The sequence below is a fragment of the Elephas maximus genome, chromosome 2 (genome assembly GCF_024166365.1).
Source record: "Elephas maximus indicus isolate mEleMax1 chromosome 2, mEleMax1 primary haplotype, whole genome shotgun sequence".
Taxonomy (NCBI): Eukaryota; Metazoa; Chordata; class Mammalia; order Proboscidea; family Elephantidae; genus Elephas; species Elephas maximus.
In genome coordinates, this window is record NC_064820.1 from 111,274,127 (window position 1) to 111,299,757 (window position 25,631).

The 25,631-nt window shown below is 37.7% G+C and overlaps 1 protein-coding gene across 17 annotated transcripts in view; it reads left to right on the top strand.

Moving 5' to 3' along the window:
- The window catches only part of PAM (peptidylglycine alpha-amidating monooxygenase), a 338,929-nt gene that overhangs the window by 282,352 nt on the left and 30,946 nt on the right, over window positions 1-25,631 (top strand). For 10 of the 17 annotated variants that reach the window (XM_049871501.1, XM_049871531.1, XM_049871520.1 and 7 more), the window contains 2 exons: window positions 4,600-4,923; window positions 13,583-13,712. In XM_049871501.1, the coding sequence (XP_049727458.1) occupies window positions 4,600-4,923; window positions 13,583-13,712 (454 nt within the window). The remainder of the gene's footprint in view (window positions 1-4,599; window positions 4,924-13,582; window positions 13,713-25,631) is intronic. The other 7 variants (XM_049871560.1, XM_049871547.1, XM_049871568.1 and 4 more) reach the window with 1 other exon arrangement.

Below are 25,631 nucleotides of genomic sequence, written 5' to 3' on the forward strand. Positions count from 1 at the left end.
TGCCACATGGAGACCCATGTGTGTCAGAGTAGAACTGTGTTCCACAGGGTTTTCAATGGCTGACATTTCAGAAGTAGATCGCCAGGCCTTTCTTCTGAGACTCGAATCACCAACCTTTTGGTTAGCAGCTGAGCACATGAACAGTTTGCAATACCCAGGGACTCCTTTCAGTTAGAGCAGCTTTGTTACCACCTAGACAGATTTCAACGTTCAAGGTGGGAACAGTGTCTTTTCCAAGGGAGAAGGTAAGGAATCTCTCAGCATGCCAATCAGGATGATAAGAACCCCAGATGAGGAGTGGTGATAGGAAAAAGAGGATGTTGACAAGTCAGTACAGGTTGGACTTGGTGACTCACTGATGTATAAGGTGAGAGAGGGACGAATTTGGTTTTCTGGATCGATTTACCCAAAATTCAGTGTCATCACTGAGAGAGATACTTTAAGAAGATATAAAGTATGAGAAGATTAAGAGCTAGATTTTAGACAGGTTGAATTCAAAATGCCTGTGAGACACATCCAAGTGGAAATTCCCAGGAGGCAGTTCTCTATACCAGTTTGGTACTAGGGGGACCTCCAGGTTTGGGAGTCATTTGCCTGGAGATAGTGGTTTAAGCCTTGTAAGCAGCTGAGATTGCTTGGCAGGAAGAGGTCTTAGCCAGGGAGGAAAAGGATAGACCTCAGGAAACACCAGCATTTTTATGAATTGGGCAGAAGAAGAGGAAGCAAAGATGGAGAAGATCTGGAGATAGAAGGAAAGAGTTCCTGAAAGGACTTCCAACAGTGCTGACCAAGTAGGGGAAGGTGAAGAATCTACTGGTTTTACAGTTAGGAGCTCTTGAGCAACTGTACAGAAGTCATAATACTGGTGAAGTAGAAAGTGAAAGCACATGCCTGATATCGGGGAAGGAAGAGGATGTGAGGAAGGATAATGCAGCAAGTATCCCTGTAGGTCCAATATCATAGCAACTAGCCACCTATGGCAAAAAAAGTTAGGTTCCTCAGTCACACTAGCTATATTACAAGTGTTCATAGCCATATGCTAGTGGCAGTCATGTTGGACAGTGCAGATACAGAATATTTCCACTTTCACAGAAATTTCTGGTGGACAGTGAAGGTGAAAGATGGAAAAGCCCGAAAGGAATGGAATATCAGAGGAGGGTTTCTCCAACTCTCCACCACCACTCAAAATAAGCCCAAAGTGAATGTATTTATAGCCTGGGCGTTTCTGTCCAAGCCAGAAAAGAAAGCAGGTAAGAAAGGCTCTAGGGGGCACTGAAAGTACTAGTGGTAGGCACAACACTAGAGTAAGGACAGTTCTTCTTTGAAAAATAGAGTAAAAACGATGAAAGTGTGGATACAGCCTTCTTTGGCAAAGCCAGGAATTAAATAATCAAATAGCAACCATAATAACTTTTTGAGAAAACAACCAAAAAAATCAATCCTGTCAATTGTGACTCATAGTGAATCTATAGGACAGAGTAGAACTGTCCCATGAGGTTCAAAGGCTGTAAGCTTTACAGAAGCAAACTGTCACATCTTTTTCTCACAGAGTGGCTGGTGAGTACAAACCACTGGCCTTTTGGTTAGCAGCTGGGCACTTAACCACTGCACCACCAAGGTTCCTTGTTGAGAAAATAAAGGGCTGTAAATTTCAAGGGGGCTTCTGAGGGCAGTGGCAGTTTCCATTATGAAAAGTTCCAGTATTTGATTAGAGTTTGTCTTTTCAGTTAGTAATTATAATAGCTATCATTAGCGATACCTATTTTATGATGTAAGGAGTCCTGGTGGCACGGTGGTTAGGAGCTACAGCTGGTAATCAAAAGGTCGGCAGTTAGAAGCTCTACCAACCGCTCCTTGGAAACCCTATGGGCAGTTCTCCTCTGCCCTATAGGCTCGCTTTGAGTCGGTATCTACTCAGTGGCAATGAGTTTGGTTTTTTTTTTCATCTTCTTCAAAAGGAGTCCTGGTGGCGCAGCGCGTAATTCCTTGGCTGCTAACCAGAAGGTCAGCAGTTCAAATCCACCAGCTGCTCCTCGAGAGGAAGATGTGGCAATCTGCTTCCATAAAGATTACAGCTTTGAAAACCCCATGGGGCAGCTCTACCCTGTCCTGTATGGTTGCTATGAGTCGGAATCGACTCAATGGCAACTGGTTTAGTTTTTTTTTCTTTTTTTCTTTTTATCTTCTTCAAATCCACAAAATAATTCAGAAAGGTAGTTGTCATTATCTTTAAAATGTTAAATAACTTGCTTAAAGGCACAAAATAGCTACTATCAAGGCTGGATTCAAACACTAGTGTGACATGCAGACAAAAAATGAGGCAATTACAATGCATGATAAATACAATGCAATAAAGGAGGTCATAGGGAAAGACCAGAGTGTTGTAGGAGCATATAGCCATAAACTTAAATTTCAGAGAAGGCTTCTGGATGTGACACCTAAAAAAAAACCTGAAGGCTGAGGAGCTAGTCAGTTACTAGGAAGAGAGAGGGTCCCAGGCAGGGGAAACATCTCCTTAGAGATGACATTCGAAGGCATGAAAGTCCAATATGGCTGGAGCATAAACTGAAAAGAAAGAAGGGAGATGAGACTGGGGCAGGGACAACCCAATCTCCATTTATATTCTACTTCGTCCGTTAAACTCAAAGTTAGATATATTTCCTAATAAAGATCTTAATATGACTCAGAAAAAATGATTAACATTTCAGGATTTATATACCCAGTACACCAGAAGAGAAAAAGCCTTTCAGGCTTGCGAACTAGGATGTATGAGATAGCCATCTAGTGGTCTTGTTCCCATGTAATGAGGTCTGTTGAGATGCAACTCTGAATCTGGGTTCTTACAAGCCCGGTGCAACCTAACTGCGTTCAAGCCTATCGCATGAGTTTTAAAAGCGTTTGCTCAATGATAATTTCAAAGGTACCAGAGTACCCTGCATTTGATATTTTATCATAGCTTTTAGATTTTTCACTGAAAACCTGAAAGATTATGCATATAGTTCTGTGCCTGTGTTCTCGAAAGATAGAGCTTTTTGGTTTTTGATGACATTGATTCAGGTTTGAGAATCTGCCCCTGAAATAGTTGTGAATTTTATTCTTTATATAAAATGTTTCATTGCACAACAGCATATTAAACTATATTTAGCCCATATCTGGGACAGGAGAGTTTAGCAGTAATGGATTGATTGCTCTTCCGTGAGGCAGAATGCCACTGTGCCTAACGCATTTGGTTGAGTTGTGATTTGCTTTGTTCATTTTGCTGAGTTTGGCCCTATTCCTTGGTAATTATTTTCTGATTGAAGACCTCACCTGGGATAGGCTGCTTGTGCTGGCAGGAATTGGAAACCTACTTTGAGTCATTACACCAAGACTGTTTGTAAACAAGACAGGATTTCAGCATCATTTTGGAAAGATTTTCTGTCCCCTTGCACCATTTTCTTAACAGTGTATTCTTTAGTGGAATGTATCATGGCTAAACCAGTTATCATTTTTATGTCCTAATGGTCGTGAAAAATGATTTTATAAATGTTATCTGATAATACTGCAAATGTAATTAAAGTTTAAGCAATAGGACTCCATAGTCATAAGTAATTTCTTCATTAGCAGCATTTAGAATACGATGAGGAAAAGGAAGAGCTGTGGATTGATTGCCTTTGGGTTTGGCTTAAGAAAGCAGGTTTGTGTGTGTGAGTATATGTATGTACACAGTTAATATATTTTTAATGGGTTTGAAGCCATAGATGTAAGTGATAAGGACAAAAGTGCTTCATGAACTTTCTGGAGTCATATTTTGTATTTGTCATAGTATAAGTAATTTGTTTTCATAGAATTGGATTATTATATCTAAATTTACTCCTTAGTACAGGAAGGCATGAAATACATTTTAATGATGGATCATCCCGGTAATATTAGTTTGTTAAAACCTTCTCTTTTGTTTGAAACTGATTTAAAAATGCTATTTTCTCACAAAATAATTTTTCTGGGATGTGTTCATTTCTTGTTTTAAAAAGGAACAACTGGAGGTATTTAAAGTAGCACTGCTAACAATATAATAATAATAAAAGTTTGATTTCCCACTGGGCATGCGAATGCGTATCTGTTAGACTTCTTGTGTTTTAGTGCACCTGCTGAAAAATATATATTTAATCTCTTGCAGATTACACTTTAAATGCTTTTCAAAGACAAGTTGGAAGGGTTTGCCTGTGAAGATAGCTGTTACCTGAAGTAGCTGTTGATAATATTTTATTTTAGAAATCTTACAAACTCTGACTTCCAAATCCGCCCAGCTACACTGTGGGAGCCATTTATTGAAACTTGGTGTGCAACCACACATGCATTATTATGTCTTGTTAATATGTTCATAGAGGTTATGTAGTGTTCTGGGCTCCTGAAATAACAGAAAGAAGTAGGTCGTATATAAAATGAAACGTGAAGGCATAGAACTCCTTTATTGTTCTAGAAAATCATCTCTTTTGGGAATATCCTCCTCATTCACTTATTTATGAAGAATCAGGAGATGTTATTTGTAAGGCACAGCATTGTGTAAACCTTGCTATTTTACCAACCCATGCTCCTTTATCTCTTCTCTTGTTTTCACAGGTGATTTCTATTCACTTCTTTCCAAGCTGCTAGGAGAAAGGGAAGATGTTGTTCATGTGCATAAATATAACCCTACAGAAAAGGCAGAATCAGAGTCAGACCTGGTAGCCGAGATTGCAAACGTAGTCCAAAAGAAGGACCTGGGTCGATCTGATGCCAGAGAGGGTGCAGAACATGAGGAGAGGGGCAATACTATTCTTGTCAGAGACAGAATCCACAAATTCCACAGACTAGAATCTACTCTGAGTCCAGCAGAGAACAGAGTTATCTCATTACAGCAACCCCTACCTGGTGAAGGCACCTGGGAACCAGAACACACAGGAGGTGCGTTTAGGGCTTCTTTTATGGAATAAAATGCTGAGGGCTACAATCCACATTAGCAAAACCTGAAGGGAATAAAAATTAACGAATGAAAAAAATATTATCAATAAAAAGCACTTGGGAAAAAATGTCACTCAGATTTGGGTTATTTATGAGATACCATCTTTCTTTTATGAGTTTTTTCTTTTTATTTTGGTCCAATACTACATAAATTTAGTTTCTGATCAGTCAGTGAGACAGAACTACAAGGACCAAATATGTTTGGATCATTTCTGGGAGGAAGGCGTATGAAATTCAGGGTAACAAATACTTACCAAATCAACACTTTTCCATTTTGCTAAGTGTAAAGAAATTGATAATTCAAAACCTGATATGTGAAGTCCCAGTGTATGAAATGTTTATTCACTGCCTTAGCTTAAGGTTTAAATTTCTCTCAAAGGAATCTTACACGCTCAAAATTCTCATCGAATTGACTTGTAAAACATAACCATTTTTATGACTTTGGTTTCTTTAGTTCCATTATCAATTACTATCTTAATTGGAAAGTTGAGTAGTTATTTCTGACAGGACCTCCATCAAGTTAATAACTATCAGATTTATCTGTATTTCTAACTAGGATTGGCTTTCATAATTAGAGAGCAATAATACCTTATTCCCTTCAGGTTCTGTGCCAGCAAGCTATGGATGCTTCATTTTTGTCTTTGATTGTGTTATGGCCTCTGTGATATTGATTGTGTTTCATGTTACTTGCTAATGTGGAGAGCCAGATAAGGCAGCATGTGGAGATAATCTCAAAAAAAGTAACGAATATGCGTGCATGGCAGCTGTCCATGCGTGGGCTGGAATGGCACAGGCTGCCAGCTTGATGTTTTCAAATACAGTTTTGCAGGAAACCATAAATTATTCAACACCCAGCTGATTTTTATTTATAATTGAAAAAAATTAGCATGCAGTGCCTTTGCTCACATGGAAGGTTCAAGCATTGTCTTTTGGAAATTGCCTAATGGTCTCTATAAGACGTAAAATAGAACCTAGATGTTTAACTACTTCATATTTAAATAAGATCAGCCCTGCCTACTCTTACCTATTCTAAATTGATCAAATAAGACAGCTTCTCAAGAGGTGGTCCTTACAATCCTTTGCATCAGAATCACCTAGGGTGCTTATGAAATACCTAGACTCTTGAATCCTACCCCAGAACAACTGAATTGGCATCTCTGGGTAAGGTGCCTAGAAATCCGCAGTTTACTACGTTCTCTATCCTTTGTAAACACACTGGAGTGTCTGTTGGAACCTTTCTACTAAGGACAGTGAATTGTAAAACGGTCTCTGGTTAGAATGGAGTTCTGTCTTGAAGAACAGCAGTGAAATGTTAAAGTTGCAGCATGCTTTATCCCCATGACTTGTGTTTCTCATCCTTGGCTATGAAAATGTACTGTAGTCATTTAGAGGTATTGTCAATGTAAAATTCATAGTTAGATGTAAGGCATTATATTCTTTGGCACCTACGTAGTTTTTCTAAGAAGGAATTGCTTAAAATACCTGGAATACATTTTCTTGCCAAATTTCCTAATTTACAGAGTGGTCAAAATGGTAGGGCTCAGGAGAAATATGTTACTCCACGATCTGTTTCAAGATGTTTCCTTTTATTTTAAATATGTGGATGAATGTCACTGAAGTGAATAGAACGATGAGTCATAGAAACATACCATGCAAATCCTAACTATAGAAGGGAAATGTGCATGTATTTCCTTTCTAAAATGATTTATTTTAATGTTATCTCACTACTCTGATTGGAAAACTTTTTAAAAATTAAATGTAAAATGGCAAAACTCATTTTTAGGTATGCTATTTCTAAAAAGCTTTTTTCTTCTCCATGTTTTTTCACTGCCTACCATACATGATATCCAACATACCATATATGGTATCTAACACAAAGTAATGTTGCTGTTCTTACATGTCTTCAAATCGGTTCCAACTCATAGTGACCTGAAGCTGTGTCGTTCGTTTGTGTAAGCCAGAGAAAGACATACTCTCAGGAAGATTTTATTTTGCAAAAAAGAAAGTAGAAAGTAGAATTTTGTAGCATATAATGTCCTAATAAAATAGTAATCTAACTTAAGTATATTCCTCAGGGAGTGGGTAGGGGGAATAAATTTGATGAATAACCTCGCATTGCTTCTCCTCTACCCTTGCTTTTCTCCACACAAAACTGAGAATGGGGCCCTAATGGTCTGCAGGAATTAACTCTCTCCCTAAGTGCCTAATTTGCCACCAGGAACTGTGTTAGTTGCAAAGAAGAAAGTAGCTTTTTATACAAGGTTATTATTGAAACAAAAAATGTAAGGAATTTTTTGTTGCTTAATAGCATAATCCATACTCATTTCAGATATCTTTAAGACCTTCTGGTCTTAATTATCAAATGAAGAAACTGAGGCCTAGAGATATTAAACCATTTTAATGAAGTCACAGATTATTATAAAAAGTGTTACGTGCCACTTGGAAAAAAATACCGTTTTCAAATTTCAGGGGTATTTTTCTGTATCTGAAAAGCAGTTCCTACCATTATTATATATATGAGCCAGCTTAATAGACGAGAAACAAAATCTTAGATTTCTTTATTCTGGTTGCCTTGAATTTGTTGAATAATATATTTAAAATTTATTTATTATTTTTAAGTTATAAAAATAAATTACAAATAGCTATCCTAACTGGCAGATTTGATTGGACTAGTATATGTTAACATGGAAGCCTGATTTGGCATATATTGCAAAATTCTGGACATCAGAAAATACAGCTACATTTTTGTGACATCTCACATCAGATCACTTGGGAAGTCTTTATCATAGGCTTAAGATTTTACCTCATTTTTAGGGACAGCTTCTACTCTATCTCCAGATCTGTTCTTTCAACATATTTTAATCATATACTTACCTCTAGATTCAAGTCTTACAGAGTTCCCAGGGTAAAATAAGGCATTCACTTTGCTGAATTTTCATCTCTAAAGGGAAGGAGAATAAGAAAAGCAAACACATATGTGGTACTTACTATGGGACAGGCTAAGTGTTTAACATGCATTAACTCACTTAATTCACACAACAATCCTATTCATAAACCCATTTCACAGAGGAAGAAACTGAGGCATAGAAAGGTTAAGTCTTATGCCCAAAGTACCACAGCCCAAGGAGCCAGGATTCAAAGCCAAGCCAAGCAGACTTGCCCCAGAATCTGGTTTTTTAATCACTTTGCTATATTGCTGCTCACAAAAAAATAAAATTAGATAGATGACAGATAGGTAGAGAGAGAGAAACTGTTCTTTTTTGTAGTCATCCTGTTATCTCATTCTACAGTTCTAATAACTATAGGTACAGATTTCTTTTGCTTATGCCTTCTCAATTAGTATACAAACAGTTTGACCAAGTAGAAATCCCCATTTGCAACTAAAGAAATTTAAGAGAAAAGAAATTCTGCTAATGCTTTTGAGCCCCTGGTTACGTCATGACTCTCTGCCTTACTTCACTCCCATTAAATATGACATTATAATTAATTCTTATTTTCTTTCTGACTTTGGTCTAAATATTTCTCCTATAAAAAAAAATTTTTCTCCTATAGTCTTAGTTAATTATAGTTATTGCCAGAACTGATAAAAAACAGTCCCTGACCAAAATACAGTTCCTTCTCACTAGAGGAGAATTTGCAGAGGTAGAAAATGCAGCCACCACATTTTGTTCTTTTATCAGGTTCTTTTTCCTTTTAAGATTAAATGTAAAGAGCCTTCTTACACTGTAGTTAAGTCAGAGTTCTGGCTTTGAAATTGTACTTTTTTTCAACCTTACCTAGTTCTGTTAGTCCTTATATAACAGAGATAAATGAATGCCCTTTTAAAAGTTTATTAATAATTTCATGTGAAAGCAGAATTGATCGCTAATATTAATCTCTTTCTTGAAAAGGTATAATTCATTAATCCTTTTAGAGATTGACACAGTTTTAATAACAATTTTTAATTTGATTTTTTTCTTAAATATATAAGAGAGAATATGAGGCTGTACATTTGCCTTTTTGGAATAAGATTGTTTATTATAAAAACTGTTCTATGATACTTGGAAAAATACCATTTTTAAACTTCAGGACCTTTTTTTTTTTCTTTTTTAATCTCTTAAAAAAGAAGATTTGCATTAAGACTGCTAGAAACAATAGCTGATGTATATTCGCCTTGTTTTTCTAAAAATATTGTTTCCTCTAATATGCTCCCAAATTCATATTTTTAAAAATAAGCAGTTAAACCTGAAATAATTCCACTATTTGACATCTAAATTTAGAGTAGCTGAGACTTGGATTTGGGAATGATTTGTCCAAGGTCATGTGTAAGAAATGTGTATTTAATTTTCAGGTTAATGCTAAGTCTACAACATTAACTAGTTATATGTTGAATCATTTCTTAAATAAAGACTAAGAAGAATCTGCAGTAGAATTTTTCACTTTTTCATGATCAAAAGTGTTAAGTTTAAGTTAAAACACAGTTACATTGTATCATATGGTTTCCTTAAAAAGGATTTGAAATTTTCTTTTATCGGGATTTAGAAAATAATTATCCTTAATATTGTGCCTGATATCTGGCCCAAGCCTGAAGTCCCTTTCCTGTGAAATGAGAAAATTACCTGGGGCGACCCAAAACACTCCTAAAGTTCGATGATTCTCATGTGAAGATGGGCTGGGGTTGGAAGCACAATCCATAGTAATTCCATCTGCATGTACCACTAGTCCTGACTGACTGCCTTGCTTCTTGATCCTCTAACCTTCAGATAGGGGAACTGCTTTTAGTTACTTAAAGGTAAGAAAGATGGTGACACTGGAAACAAAAACATCAATTATCTGAACTAATGTTTACAAAAGAGAATGTGAGCTCAGTTTTCTTTTATTAAACAGAATTTTTGTTTAACACAGAGGCCTAGATCTTAAAAGTTTGGAGGTCTCCATTAGATAACCTTAATAAATGTGCAATGATATTTTTAAATGAAACAAAAGCTAATTCACTGTACTTTTTCCAGACATTCCTGCTACATGAAAATAGTTCTCCTTTGCATTGACTCAGTAATAACAGAGCCAGGTTGCTCAGGGCATTAGCCCTCTACTTGTACATTCCTTACATATCACCCTTACTGTTTTGTAAATTCATGAAAAGTGTATGTTACGATGAATATGTTCTGGATATTCACACTGCTTTTCCTTCGTGAAAACTTTCAACCAAAAAGATACTTATATGTGACAGAACAAGTGTTTTTATGATTGGAGGGTAAAACCTTCCAAATAGGCTAAAAAATATTAATCAGCACGTTTTGCAGACTTTCACTTACTCACCTAAGGGCATATGATAGTTGGAATCATTGAGAATCAGATTAAAGTTCTTTACATAGTATTTCCAATATTTTGTGAAATTCATATTTGACCACAGAACAATATCCTTTTTTTTTTTTTTGACATTGAATATTTTCTGCCAGACTGTGTACTTTCATGAGCACTTACATTCCAGTACCTGCTGGTGGACCACTGAATAGAAGGGTGACAGGATACGTGTTTATTATCTTTCAATGAAGGTAATTAGCCAATTAGCATTTTTAAGTACCCTTAATATCTCTAGCTAGTGCTGTGCTAGTGCAAATGGAGGTAGTACAAACAAGCTACAAGATTATAAGGGTGTTTAAATTCTAGTTGACAACATGAACAAGAGTCTGGAGCACAGAGGTCAGTTTGGTGCATTTGTATTAGGCCAGTAGAATGGGCCAGTCCCTGTGTGAGGCATGGTGACCCACCAGTTAATAAGACATGATCCCTGCCCTCAGTGAATTTCACCTAGTTGTGGTTCCTGGCTTTAAGAATCAGATGAAAACAAATGCTTACATTGTCATGAGGCTTTGGAGGCCATTCAGAAACTTCAGGGGCTGGCAAATGAGTTTAGAATGATGAACCCTAAAAGGACAAGCTGTAACTGAGATGAGAGTGAAGTTCAATCTGAGATTCAGACAGGTTTAAAAAAATTAAAACATTTCTTTGGGGAATGATTTATCCATCTGTTGATCAATCTAGACATCTGTAATTATGCTAATTTTACACTATTGCCAGTTAGGTTTCAAAAACAATTTTAATCATGCCACCCATGCTTAAAAACCTTAAAAAAAACCAAACCCATTGCTGTTGAGTCAATTCCAACTCGTAGCGACCCTAAAGGACAGAGTAGAACTGCCCCAATGGGTTTCCAAGGAGCAGCTGATAGATTCAAACTGCCAACCTTTGGGTTAGCAGCCACAGCTTTTAACCACTATACTACCAGGGTTTCCTAAAACACCTTCAATGGGTCCCAATTGCTAGTAGCAGCAATTTGCGACCTTTTACCTATTATGACAAGTGTAATAGATGATGGACACTATTCAAGTGAGCAGCCCGTTCACATCCACTGCTGTGCCCAGGATTATTTGCAAATTCAGGCATGCCAGCTCTAACTCTGCCCCCTGCTCTCCAGCTCAAGAAGCCGTATCAAGATACATGTGAGCGAGAACGACGTTCTCATGTGCTCCATTTCAAAAGTAAATTATTCCTAACTTCTGTGCTTCCCTGCTACTAATGAAGTACTTGCAGCATGCCTCAAAATTAATCATAATATAAATCAAGACAGTGTTAAATTCAGACTCCTTCATGTGGTATACATTTTCTAGCCTGGCTCTCAGCTAGATCTCAAGGTCAGCTAATCCTTTCTCCTCCTCCCCCACTCCCACCTGACTTAAACACCTGACATACACAGGTATTATTTCCAGACTACTTAAAGACTTGAAACACATTCTGCAGTTATAAACATCTTTGGTTTTGTTCATTCTGACAGAAATATTCTCTGCAAAACTTTTTTTTTTTTATTTCACCACTCGGTGAACCCCCACTTACCCTTTTCGTGCAAACACAAATGTCTGCTCCTCTGGGCAATCTCCCACAATCTGACCTTAACCCCACCCTATCCCAGCCCAGACTCAGGAAGGATTAGGGGGCCCTCCCCTGTGTTCCTGCACCACTGCACTGCTTTGTGTCCTAAGTGTTTGTTTCCTGTCTTTTCCTCGTTGTATCTTGTGAGTTCATCAAAGCCGCAAAGCAGGTTTTATTTCTTTGTGTTCCCAGAATCTAGCATGGTGCCTATGGAGGAATGTTTGTTGAAGATGCCTCAGCAAAGGTTGTAGACAGAATGGATCTAGGCATCCTACTGATTCTATGTTTTATTGATTTTTATTAAAGCAAAAAAGTCACTGTTCAAAGGTGAAAACATTTTGAGTGAAAATGTACTTTTTCCTTTTGTACAGTTGAGAGAATTATTTTAAAGTGCTTATTCTCACACCAGCACATTCGCAAGTTTTCAGGAGCTGATTGTAGAAGCCCTGTGCCTCCCTTTCTCCTATCTTTAATGCCTGTCTTTGAGGATTTCACTGCATGTTGCCACATCCTCCATAGGACAGGAAGGTGAAATGAAACTCAGGTTACTGCTTTTCTGCTTCTCAGCGTGTCTGTTGAAGTATTTGAGGGAGAAAGAAATATTGAAACTGATACAATAGGTTCCCAGGTTATCTTTATAACTGTGTATCCTCACCTCCATACATGATTAGCTATTGTTTTGTTTTAACTTGGTGGTCTGGATCATCCCACCTCTTTATTTCTAAGCATGTTTATAAAAGGGATCAACACAAATGAACCCAGGTATTTTCTGAGGTTTATTCAGATCAAAAATGAGGATAATTTGGAAATCACCACTCTGTCTCAGAGCTCTGTGATTGTTTTCTTTCGTGTTAAACAGTGAAAGAAAGTGTCTTCCCACTCTCACTCGCTCTTTCAGGATCACTGAAATTAGGAGAAATGAGACTGATGTTACTCAGTTCTTTGTAAAAGGAATAATTAATGATTTGTATAGAATATCAAAAAAAAACCAAACCCTTTGCTGCTGAGTTGATTCCAACTCATAGCAACCCTATAGGACAGAATAGAACTGCCCCATAGGGTTTCCAAGGAGTGGCTGTTGGGTTCGAACTGCTGACCATTTGGTTAGCAGCCAAGCTCTTAACCACTACGCCACCAGGGCCCTGACTTGTAATAGGATCAGTGTATATTGATCTAGAATTTATGTAAGAGTCAGAGAGATGATAGGTAGGTAGATAGACTAGCAAATTGGCAGAATTATCAGCTATATTTACTGTTTATTTACATTTAACAACACACAGGATTGCCTTGAGGTATACCACTTAAAGCTTTGTTTTAAAATGAAGGCATCCATTTTGCTATATTTTCCAAAGATACTAATTTAAAATTAGAATCTTATCAAGAAGCAGACAGGTCTCCGATTTGCTCTTCAACGCCTTAAGGATAAGCTGGTTTTCACAGGCATGTAATAAACAGGAAAAAAGTGTGTATAGTTCCAAGACAAGTTCGCAGTCACTAATTTTATTTCATAGCTCAGGAAGCTCCTTGGCATGTGCATGTGGTATATTTTATATGGAGCACTGCTTGATTTTTTTTTAAAAATACCTTTGCATCTAGTGATGTTACTGCATGAGCTGCTAATAACCATTGTGAATCTTCGTGAGATTATGCCAGTTTTCCTTTTTTAAACTAAATATATGGGTTTATCTTTTAGATTTCCATGTAGAAGAGGCACTGGATTGGCCTGGAGTATACTTGCTACCAGGCCAGGTTTCTGGGGTGGCTCTGGACCCTAAGAACAACCTGGTGATTTTCCACAGAGGTGACCATGTCTGGGATGGAAAGTAAGTAAGAATTTTTCCTTCAAAGAGTAAGTAAAAATAAAAAGAGTGTGTATTACTTTTCATTAAATTAAGAGTAATGGTGAGAGAACTATAAAAGTTCTTTTGGCACTTGATTTTTGTGAGCAAAATCATATTTGTTCTTTTAGTGTATGACTGTTCCCAGTAGCAGGGAGGAAGTCTTGTGCATTTTACAACAATTCTTGTAGTTTTACCAACTAGTTTATGGAAAGAAAACAATAACAATTTGTGATTCTGCCGACTAAATATTTGGCCCCTCCTACCAAGAAACTACTTTCACATCTCTAAGGGAAACAGTATTTATGGCAATTTTAGTCAATACATTGCTGAAGAATTTAAAGACGTCAAAGTGCATTATGATAAGCAGTCAACTAGGGATGGTTACTGGTTGACCATAATAAACCACTTTGTTATTTGTGCGGACTGGGTGCAGAAGGATTCTCCTTTTCATCAGACTCTCCATGGCAGTGACACAATTCATCTTCTGGAGATCATGGTTGGAGCAGTTTGGCCACCACCTGTGTAAAAATAGTGTCTTGATCTACATATTTTACCAGAGATTAATTTTATTACTCAAATTTGCTCTTTTCATGAGCATCAGAGACTTAAGAATAACACTAAACCACTTGCTGTCGAGTTGACTCTGACTTACTACCAACCGTGTGTATGTCAGAGTAGAACCGCCATAAGGTTTTCTTTTTTTTCTTTATTTTATTGTGCTTTAGGTGAAAGTTTACAGTGCAAATTAGTTTCTTATTTAAAAATTTATATTCAAGTTGTTTTGTGCCATTGGTTGCAATTCCCACATTGACTCAGCACTCTCCCCTTTCCCTTTCCACCTTGATTCCCAAGGTCCATTTGTCTGATTTTCCTCTCCCCCTTTCCCTTTCCACCTTGATTCCCAAGGTCCATTTGTCTGATTTTCCTCTCCCCCTTTCCCTTTCCACCTTGATTCCCAAGGTCAGTTTGTCTGATTTTCCCATCCCTTCATGCCTTCTGGTCTTTGCTTTTGGACAGGTGTTGCCCATTTGGTCTCCTTTACTTGATTGAACTAAGAAGCATATCCCTCACATGTGTTATTGTTTGGTGTATAAACCTGTCTAATCTTTGGCTGAAAGGGTGGACTTTGGGAGTACATTCAGTTCTGAGTTAGCTGGGTGTCCAGGGGCCACAGCCTTGGGGGTTCCTCCACTTTTTGTCAGACAAATAAATCTGGTCTTTTTTTTTTTTTTTTTTTTTTAATTTCGCTCTACATTTTTCTCTTGTACTGCCCAGGACCATATATTGTGATCCCTGTCAGAGTGGTCTGTGGTGACAGCCAGACACCATCTAGTTCTTCTTGGCTCAGGCTAATGGAAGCTGTGGTTCATGTGGTCTGTTAATTCTCTGGACTAATACCTTCCTGTCTTCAGTTTTCTTCATTCTCCTTTGCTCTCAGATGGCTGCTTGCAAACTTTTAAGATCTTGGACACTACTTACCAAAATAGGATATAGAACATTTTCCTTATGAACTATGTTATGTCAAATGACCTAGATGTCCCTCAAGACAATGATCCTCAGCCCTCAGCCCCAGTAATCCTGCCCCTTGAGGTGTTTGGATGTGTCTAGGAAGCTTCTATGACTTTGCCTTGGTCAAGTTGTTCTGACTTCCCCTTTGTTGTGTGTTGTCTTTTCCTTCACCAAAGTTACCACTTGTCTGCTATCTAGTTATGATTTCCCCTCCCCATCCCTCTCTTCGTTACCTCTCCCCTCCCTCATAACCATCAAAAAAAATTTTTTTTCCTGCTTATAAACCTTTACTGGGGGTTTTATAATCCTGGTCTCATGCAATATTTAAGAAAAAAAAAATGACTTATTTCACTCAGCATAATGCTGTTGGGGTTCACCATGTTGTGAGAAGTTTCACATATTCATCAATGTTCTGCATCGCTGTTATGTAGTATTCCATTGTGTGTATGTACCATAATTTGTTTATCCGTTCATCTGTTGATGGACACGTAGGTTGTTTTCCATTTTTTTGCTATTGTGAATAGTGCTGCAGTGAATGTGGGTGTGCATATGTCTATTCGTGTGATGGCTCTTTTTCCTCTAGGGTGTGTTCCTAGGAGTGGCATTCCTGGCTCACATGATATTTCTCTTTCTAGCGTTTTAAGGAGGTACCATATCTTTTTCCATAATGGTTGTACCATTTTACAGCAGTGCATAAGAGTTTCAGCATCCCCACAACCTCTCCAACATTTGTTACTTTTTTTTTTTTCATTAGTGCCATAATGTCAGGGTGAGATGGTATCTCAGTGTAGTTTTGATTTGCATTTCTTTAATGGCTAATGATCACAAGCATTTCCTTATATGTCCCTTAGCCTCCTGAATGTCTTCTTTGGTGAATTGTCTGTTTATATCCTTTGCTCCTTTTTTAATTGGATTATTTGTCTTTTTGTTGCGGTGTCGAAGTGTCTTCTAGATTTTAGAGATTAGACTCTTGTCAGATATGTTGTAGTCAAAAAATGTTTTCCCAATCTGTAGGTTCTCTTTTTACTCTTTTGGTGAAGTCTTTGGATAAGCATAAGTGTTTAATTTTTAGGAGCTCCTGTTATCCATTTTATCTACTGGTGTTGTAAGTTGTGGTTTATGTTCTATTTATGCCATGTATTAGGACCCCTAGAATTGTCCCTATTTTTTCTTCCATGGTCTTTATAGTTTTAGGTTTTATATTTAGTTCTTTGATGCATTTTCAGTTAGTTTTTGTATATGGTGTGAAGTATGGGTCCTGTTTCATTTTTTTACAGATGGACATCCAGTTTTCCCAGAACCGTTTGTTAAAAAATGCTGTGTTTTTCCCCATTTATGGACTTTAGTTTACATTTGGGTTCTCAGTTCTCTTCCATTAGTCTATGTGTCCGTCATTGTACAAGAACCACGCTGTTTTGACTACTGTGGCCGTATAGTAGATTCTGAGATCAGGTAGTGTGAGGCCTCCTACTTTGTTCTTCTTCTTCAGTAACGGTTTGCTTATCTGGGGCCTCTTTCCTTTCCATATAAAGTTAATGATTAGTTTTTTTCCATCTCGTTAAAGAATGCTGTTGGTATTTGGATCAGAATTGCATTGTATTTGTAGATTGGTTTGGGCAGAATTGCAGTTTCACAGTGTTGAGTCTTCCTATCCATTAGCACAGTGTTTTCTCATTTTTGTAGGTCTCTATTGGTTTCTTGCCTTGGTGCTTTGTAGTTTTCTTTGTATAGGCCTTTTACATCCCTGGTTAGATTTATTCTTAAGAATTTTATCTTTTTAGGGGTTATTATTAATGCCATTGTTTCTGTGATTTCCTTTTCAAAGTTCTCTCTGTTGGTGTATAAGAATCCAACTAATTTTTGCATGCTGGTCTTATATTCTGCTACTCTGCTGAACCTTTCTATTAGTTCCAGTAATTTTCTTGTGGAATCTTTGGGGTTCTGTATGTATAGGATCATATCATCTGTGAATAGGGATACTTTTATTTCTTTCCTTTCTAGTTTGGACACCCTTTATTTCTTTTTCTTGCCTTATTGCTCTAGCCAGCACGGTGTTAAATAGGAGTGGTGATAAAGGGCATCCTTGTCTTATTCCTTTTCTCACGGGGAATGCTTTCAATCTCTCTCCACTGAGAATGATGTTGGCTATTGGTTTTGTATAGATGCCCTTTATTATGTTGAGGCATTTCCCTTCTATTCCTATTTTACTGAGAGATTTTATCAGGAATGGGTATTAGACCTTGTCAAATGCCTTTTCTGCATCAAGTGACAAGGTCGTGTGGTTCTTCTATTTTGTTATATTTATGTGGTAGATTACACTGATTAATTGTCTGATGTTGAACCATCCTTACATACCTGGAAATCTCAATTGATAGTAGTGTATTATTTTTTTGATTTGACGCTGTATTCTATAGAATAGAATTTTGTTGAGAGTTTTTGCATCGTGAGAGATACTGGTCTGTATTTTTCTTTTTTTGTGGCATCTTTGCCTGATTTGGGTATCAGGGTTATGCTGTCTTCATAGAATGAATTTGGGAGTATTCCTTACTTTTCTATGTTCTGAGATAGTTTTAGTAGTACTGGTGGGAGCGCTTCTCTGAATGTTTGGTAGAATTTTCCGGTGAAGCCGTCCAGGCCAGGGCTTTTTGTTGTTGTTGAAAGTTTATTACCTCTTAGATCTCTTCTCTAATGATAGGTCAGTTCAGTTTTCTATCTCAGTTTGGTTAATTTAGGTAGTAGGTGTTTATAGAAATCTGACCATTTCTTCCAGGTTCTCAAAAAATTTGTTAGAGCACAGTTTTTCATAGCATTCTGTTATGATCCTTTTTATTTCAGTTGGGTCTGTTGTAATGTCCGCCATCTCATTTCTTATTTGGGTTATTTGCTTCCTCTCCTGCTTTTGTTTTGTCAGTTTGGCCAGTGGTTTGTTGATTTCATTGATCTTTTCAAAGAGCCAACTTTTGGTCTTGTTGATTCTTTCTATTGTTTTCTACTCTCTATTTCATTTATTTCTGTTCTAATCTGTATTATTTCCTTCCTTCTGGTGCCGGTGGGCTTCTTTTGCTTTTCTTTTTCAATTTGTTGAAGTTGTAGGGCTAATGTTTTGATTTTGGCCCGTTCTTTTTTGAAGTGTGTATTTATTGCTATAAATCAACCTCTGAACACTGCCTCTGCTGGTTTGGGTATGATGTGTTTTCATTCTCTTTTGATCTGGGGAATTTTTTTTATTCCTGCTTTGGTTTCTTCTATTACCCAGTTGTTTTTAAGAAAGGTGTTTTTCAGTTTCCATGTATTTGATTTTTTTTTTTTCCCTTTCTCTTCCTGTTACAGATTTCTACTTTTATGGCATTGTAATCAGAGAGAATGCTTTGTATTATTCAATTTTTGGATTTTATTGAGGGTTGCTGTGTGACCTAAAATGTGTTCTATTCTGGAGTCTGTTCCATTGTGTTGGAAAAGAATGTCTACTTTTCTGCTGTTGGGTGATGTGTTCTGTAAATAACTGAGGTCAGGTTGGTTGATTGTGTCCTTTAGATCTCCTGTATCTTTGTTCTTTCTAGATGTTCTGTCCTTTACCGAGAGTAATATGTTGAAGTCTCCTACCATTATTGTTGAACTGTCTGTTTCTCTTTTCAGTGCCATTAGAGTTTGTCTTATGTATTTTGGAGCCCTGTCATTCAGTGCATAGATATTTATTAGGGTTATGTCTTCTTGGTGGATTGTCTCTTTGATCGTTATATAATGTTCTTCTTTGTCTTTTATGGTGGATTTTGTGTTAAAGTCTATTTTATCTGAGATTGGTATTTGCCACTTCTGTTCTTTTTCGGTTACTGTTTGTTTGATGTTTTGTTTTGTTTTGTTTTTTTCCCCATCCTTAGATTTTTAATACATTTGTGTCTTCGTACCTAAGATGTGTCTCTTGTGACAAAATATTTATGGGTATGTTAGTCATCTTGTGTTACTATAACAGAAATACCACAAGTTGATGGCTTTAACAGAGAGAGATTTATTCTCTCACAGTCTAGGAGGCTAGAAGTCCAAATTCAGGGTGCCAGCTCCAGGGGAAGGCTTTCTCTCTCTCTCAACTCTGGGGGAAGGTCCTTGCTATCAATCTTCGCCTGGTCAAGGAGCTTCTCAGTGCAGGGACCCCAGGTCCAAAGGACATGCTGTGCTCATAGTACTTCTTTCTTGGTGGTATGAGATCCCCATGTCTCTCTGCTTGCTTCTCTCTTTTATATCTCAAAAGAGATTGGTTTAAGACCCAACCTGACCTTGTAGATTGAGTCCTACCTCATTAACATACCTGCTGCTAATCCTGCCTCATTAACATCGTAGAGGTAGGATTTACAACACATAGGAAAATCACATCAGATGACAAAATGGTGGACAATCACACAATGCCAAGAATCATGGTCTAGCCAAATTGACACGTATTTTGGGGGGACAGAATTCAATCCATGATATTCCACCCTTTGGCCCCCCAAAATTCTTGTCCTTGCCACATGTAAAACATATTCACCCCATCATATCATAGCAAAAGTCTTAATTCAACTCCAAGTCCAAAGTCCTAAAACTTCTCTTCATCTGTGAAATCTAGAATACAAGTTATCTGCTTCCAAAGACAATGGTGCAACAGGCAGGCACAAGCTAAATGTTTCCATTACAAATGGGAGAAATTGAAGGGAAAAAAGGGATAACAGATACAAGCAAGTCAGCAGAACATGTTGCATTAGCTCTCAAGGCTTGAAAATAGTCCTCTGTTCTCCAAGACAATTTAGGCAATGGCCCTGCTCTCCAGACTAGGTATTAACCATACTTTTTGGATTCTGAGTAGAGGCCCCTCAGCCCTGGCCTTCAGCTCTACCTTCCAGGCTCACTAGAAAGGCAACTCTACTCCCTTGGCTTTGGGTAGCCCCATTCTCCTAGTCCATTTGAGTGATGACTCCACCCTTTGACAAGCCAGAGGTCGTGGCCATCCCCTCTGAGACCGAGGCAGCTCTGCTTCCTGTGTTCCTTGTCTCTTCAGTTGCTACTTTATGGTTCCTTGGCCTTTCAGCCCCTCAGGACTTGTCACCCACATCTGCCCTACTGGGGCAAGTGTTCCAAAGCTCTTTAACTCCACCGATAAGTACCTATAGGCACCCCATTCTGCCAGTAAACTTCAGCCAGAAGGCACTCAGCTCTCTTGTTCCATGGGTTGGCTCCAGTGCTGTCTTGCACTGATCTCTTGGTTCTGCTGCTGCCATTTCTCTGCTGCTGCTTCTCACCGTCTGTGCCATCTCCAGTGTAACACCTCTCCACGCTTCCAAGTCCTCACCAGAATTGTTTTCGATGACTGTAATTCCACCAACAGTCTCTTCAAGGCAGTCTGGGCTTTTACTCTTAGGCACTTTAAAACTCTTCTAGCCTTCACCCATTCACAGTTTCAAAACCGCTTCTACATTGTAGGTATCTGCTAGAACAGCACCGCGCTCTCTTGGTATCAAATTCTGTCTTGGTTATCTAGTGTTGCTGTAACAGAAATTCCACAAGTGGATGGCTTTAACAAAATAAATTTATCCTCTCAGGGTCTAGGATCCTAGAAGTCCAAATTCAGGGTGCCAGTCCAGGAGAAGCCTTTCTCTCTCTGTCGGCTCTGGGGGAAGCCCCTTGTCATCAATCTTCCCATGGTCAAGGAGCTTCTCAGTGCAGGGGCCCCAGGTCCAAAGGATGGGCTATGCTCCTGTGTTTCTTTCTTGGTGGTATGAGTTCCCCCTGTCTCTCTGCTTACTTCTTTTATATCTCAAAAGAGATTGGTTTAAGATACAAACTAATCTTGTAGATTGAGTGCACCTTATTAGCATAACTGCAGCTCATCCTGCCTCATTAACATCATAGAGGTAGGACTTACAACACATAGGAAAATCACATCTGATAACAAAATGGTGGACAGTCACACAATACTGGGAATCATGGCTTAGCCAAGTTGACACATAGTTTTGGGGAACACAATTCAATCCATGACAATGGGTCTTGTTTTTTTTTTTATCCATTCGGGCACACAGTCTTTTTAAGGGTGCATTTAAGCCATTTGCATTCAGTGGGATTATCGATAGGTACGAGTTTATTGCTGTCATATTATTGTGCTTTTTTTTTTTTTTTGTGGTGCTGATGTTTTCTTTGTTCCTCTTACTTTCCTGTGCTAAGTTCCTTTTGTTTGTGGATTTTCTTTTCTTTTGTTATTGTAGATTTTGTGTTTACTGAGTCTTTAGGTTTTTTCTGCTTTTTATTTTGATATGTTTTTTAACCCTCTTTGCAGTTATCTTGGTATTTACCTTTATCTTCCTAAGCTTGAATCAGTGTGTAATACTTGATATTGCCTTGACTTCTGCTCCATTTGAAAGTGCTATATCTACACTATGTATTCCCCCTTTTATTATTTTGATGTTGTCATTTACAGATTGATGTCTCTGTTGGGTGAACTTGTACTGCCAGCCTTTGAGTTAGCACCCAAGCAACTATCTAATAGCCTTGCACTTTCCTCTGGTTTTCCCTTTACCATCTTGCATTCTGTATTCAACTACCTTCTTCTAGGGGTTTTTAGTAAAAATTTCTAACATTTATTGAGTGTTTTCTGTGGGCCTCTCACTGTTCTAATGTGTACATAAATTACCTCACAACAGTTAGTCACTGTTACTATCATCATCATTCACATTTTACAGATGAAGAAACCAAGAGAAGTATTTTGCCTAAAGTTTTACAGTTAAGCAAGTAGCAAAGCCAGATTTCAGTATATTTCCATCTCATTTCTCCACTTTGTGGTACTGCCCCTTATAGGATTGTAAGCACATCTTAGAATTCACATGATAGTATGTTTTTTGTTTGTTTGTTTGTTTTTATGGAGGGTAATCTGCTTTTTTTTATCTCTTTTCTTTCTTTTTTTTTTGTGCTTTAGGTGAAAGTTTGTAGCTCAAGCTAATTTCTCGTTCAAAAATTTATACACATATTGTTTTGTGACATTGGTTGCAGTCCCCACAATGTGAGAGCACACCCCCCCCCCAACCTGCATTCCCTATTTCCGTTCGTGCTGTTGCTGCCCCATCCTACCTTCTCATCCTGATTTTGGACAGGAGCTGCCCATTTGGTCTCATATATTTGATTGAAGTAAGATGCATGTTCCTCACATGTGTTATTTTTTTATTTTATAGGCCTGTCTAGTCTTTGTGTGAAAAGTAGGCTTCTGGAATGGCTTCAGTTCTTGGTTAGCAGATTATCCAGGGGCCATAATTTCAGGGGTTCCTCCAGTCTCTGTCAGACCAGTAAGTCTGGTTTTTGCACATGAGTTTGAATTCTTTTCTCATTTTTCTCCTACTCTGCCCAAGATTCTCTGTTGTAATCCCTGTCAGGAGAGTTGGTGGTGGTAGGTGGGCACCATCTAGTTCTTCTGGTCTCAGGTTGGTGGATTCTCTGGTTTATGTGGTCCTTTAGTCTTTTGGGCAAGTTTTTCTTGTGTCTTTGATTTTATTCATTCTTCTTTGCTCCAGGTAGGATGGGACCAGTAGATGTATCTTAGATGGCCACTCATAGGCTTTTAAGACTCCAGATGCTACTCACCAAAGTGGGATGTAGAAGATTTTCTTTATAAACTTTGTTATGCCAGTTGACCTAGATGTCCCCTGAGACTATAGTCCCCAGGCCCCAGGCCTAGTCCCTCAAAGTGTTTGGATATGTCTAGGAAACTTTTATTCTTTTGCTTCAGTCCAGTTTTGCTGACTTCCCCTATATCGTCTGTTGTCCTTCCCTTCACCAAAGTTGGCATTTGTCTAGTTAGTGATTTCTTCTTCCCCTCCCTCCAAACCCTCCTAACCATCAAAGAATCCTTTTGTCTGTAAATTTTTTCTTGAGTTCTTATAATTGTGCTCTCATACAATATTTGTCCTTTTGTAACTAACTTATTTCATTCAGCATAATGCTCCCCAGATTCATCCATGTTGTGAGATGTTTCCATATTCATCATTGTTATTTATTGTTGCATAGTATTCCATTGTGTATTTGTACCATAATTTGTTTATCGATTTATCTGCTGATGGGCATTTAGATTGTCTCCGTCTTTTTGCTATTGTGAATAGTGCTGCAGTGAAGACGGGTGTGCATATGTCTATTCCTGTGATGGCTGTTATTTTTCTAGGCTATATTCCTAGGAGTGGGATTGCTGGATCGTATAATATTTCTATTTCTTGCTTTTTAAGGAAGCACCATATCGTCTTCCGTAGTGGTTGTACCATTTTACATCCCCACCAACAGTGGTTAAGAGTTCCAATCTCCCCGCAACCTCTGCAACATTTTGTTATTTTGTGTTTTTTTGCGGGGGGATGAGATGATGCGCATGGTAGTATTCTAAAAAGCTTGCTCCAAAGTTTAGCATGTTATTTTAACTCTAAAATTTAGCACATTATTTTGATTCTCCTGAGTTATAAACATCTATTCATTTTACTACAAATTACTACAAATTAACACATGGAGGTAAAATTTTAAATATCTTATCAGTTAAGTCTAATAAATCTCCTTTCAAGCTTGTAACTGTAGGGTTTTATTTGGAAAAAACAAAGGACTGCATATATAGTTCAATTGTTTTTGATACATCTTCAGAGATATTGATTCATCTTATGCTAAATCCACTGTCATACATATATATGTATGTTTTTTTTTTTAGTTTTCACTGTGTGGTTGATGAAGGGACTTAATCAACATTTCAAAATAGATCGGTAGCTTTGTTACTGTTTAATTGTCCTTTGCAGTTGTCACCCTTGAAAATGGTATCTTAGAAAGAGATCACTTCAGAGTTCAAAGCAAACAATCGAACTCAACATTTCTTTCCATGCATCTCTATTACATCATCTTAGTCATTATTGAATATCTAATGGTATTTTAACAAGTGCCTTTAAAGACAAGCTATTACTATTCATTGTAGCATATTCTTCATTTTAATGAATATTGCTTCATTTTATGCATGGATTTCTAGCCACATTTTACAAGACGAGAAAATTACAGCATCATTTTCTCCCATTGATGCTGTTTCAGCTGGCTAAAGCTAAATTGGACAAGGTCCAATTTTCCATTTTAATGTGATATTTATTCCAAATAAGCAGCAGAGGCTCAAAGAGTTTAATAGAGAAAAGAATCAGTAAAGGCCAGGTTGGGGTAGGAGACATAAGACTATGAAACAAGAGCCACATAGGAATATTTTCTGTGGTTTATATGGCAATCCTATGCTGAAGAATTGCTTTTTTCCTGGCATCTAGCTTTCATCCAGATAACCAGTATCATGGGTAAGTAGTTTCATTGCCAAAGCCCTGGTGTGTTTGCTCTGATAAATGGCATCAACAAAGAGGTGTTAAAAATGCAAGACTTCTTCAAAGTAGATATGCTGATTTTGCTCTTTAAATCTCTGTTCTTTCTCCTTCATCTTTATCTTTCAGATGTAAGAATATTTGTTATCTCTCTTTCCTTCTGCCTTTTTGCTATTGCCTGTTGGCCTCTAGCAGCCTTTGCAATCTGTGGTTATGAGGAAATTCTCTTCAGGCACTCCGATCTCTGCTTTCAGCCCCTCTCTGCTTTATTATTCATGAAGAGAATTAGAAGTGTATTACTCTGTTGGTTATTCTTTTTGAAAAATAGATTCAGATTTGTGAACTCTGTTCTTTGAACTGTAATACATGACCATCCTTCCTACATATATAAGTCGCATCGTGTAAGATAGGCAAAGTGCATAGATTTTCTTCTTCATTAAAAATCCGAGGATTGTACAAAGAACAAGACAGCACCTTCCTGTAAAATGTACAGTGTGCTGCTGAGAGACAGTGGAAATTAGAAAGACTGGGTGGAAATTGTATTCTTGCTGCTACTACTGTTTGGGTAGAACAGTGAAAAATCTTGTATTAATTTTCCTTGGAATCTTTCCCATCCATATATTTCTAAGCTTCACAAAAGTACATCTCCAAAAGGCCAGGGCTTGTTCTAAATCAAATCTAAGCACTCTATATCCCATACTACTTAGGGAGGTGATCTTTAAGTATCAAAAAAATGCTTGGAGTTAATAATAATCTCTAATTAATACTTAGTGTCCAAAGCTCATTTGATATCATTACACCAACTCTTTTGATCGATATTGTTACCCTTCATTCCTATCTGACAGCTCTGATCAGCCTTACTCTTCTATTTAACCATGCTAAATAAGCATGGCAACCAAATTAATAATAATAAACAACTACTTAACCATCTGAAAGATGTTGTCACTCCTTTTCACAATTTGATTTCCACTTTCCTCCCCTTCTGTCCCTTCCTTCTTCTAGCTGAGATGGAAATGCCTAATACCAGCAGGGCGTAATGAAATTTTAAAGACCCTCTTGTCTG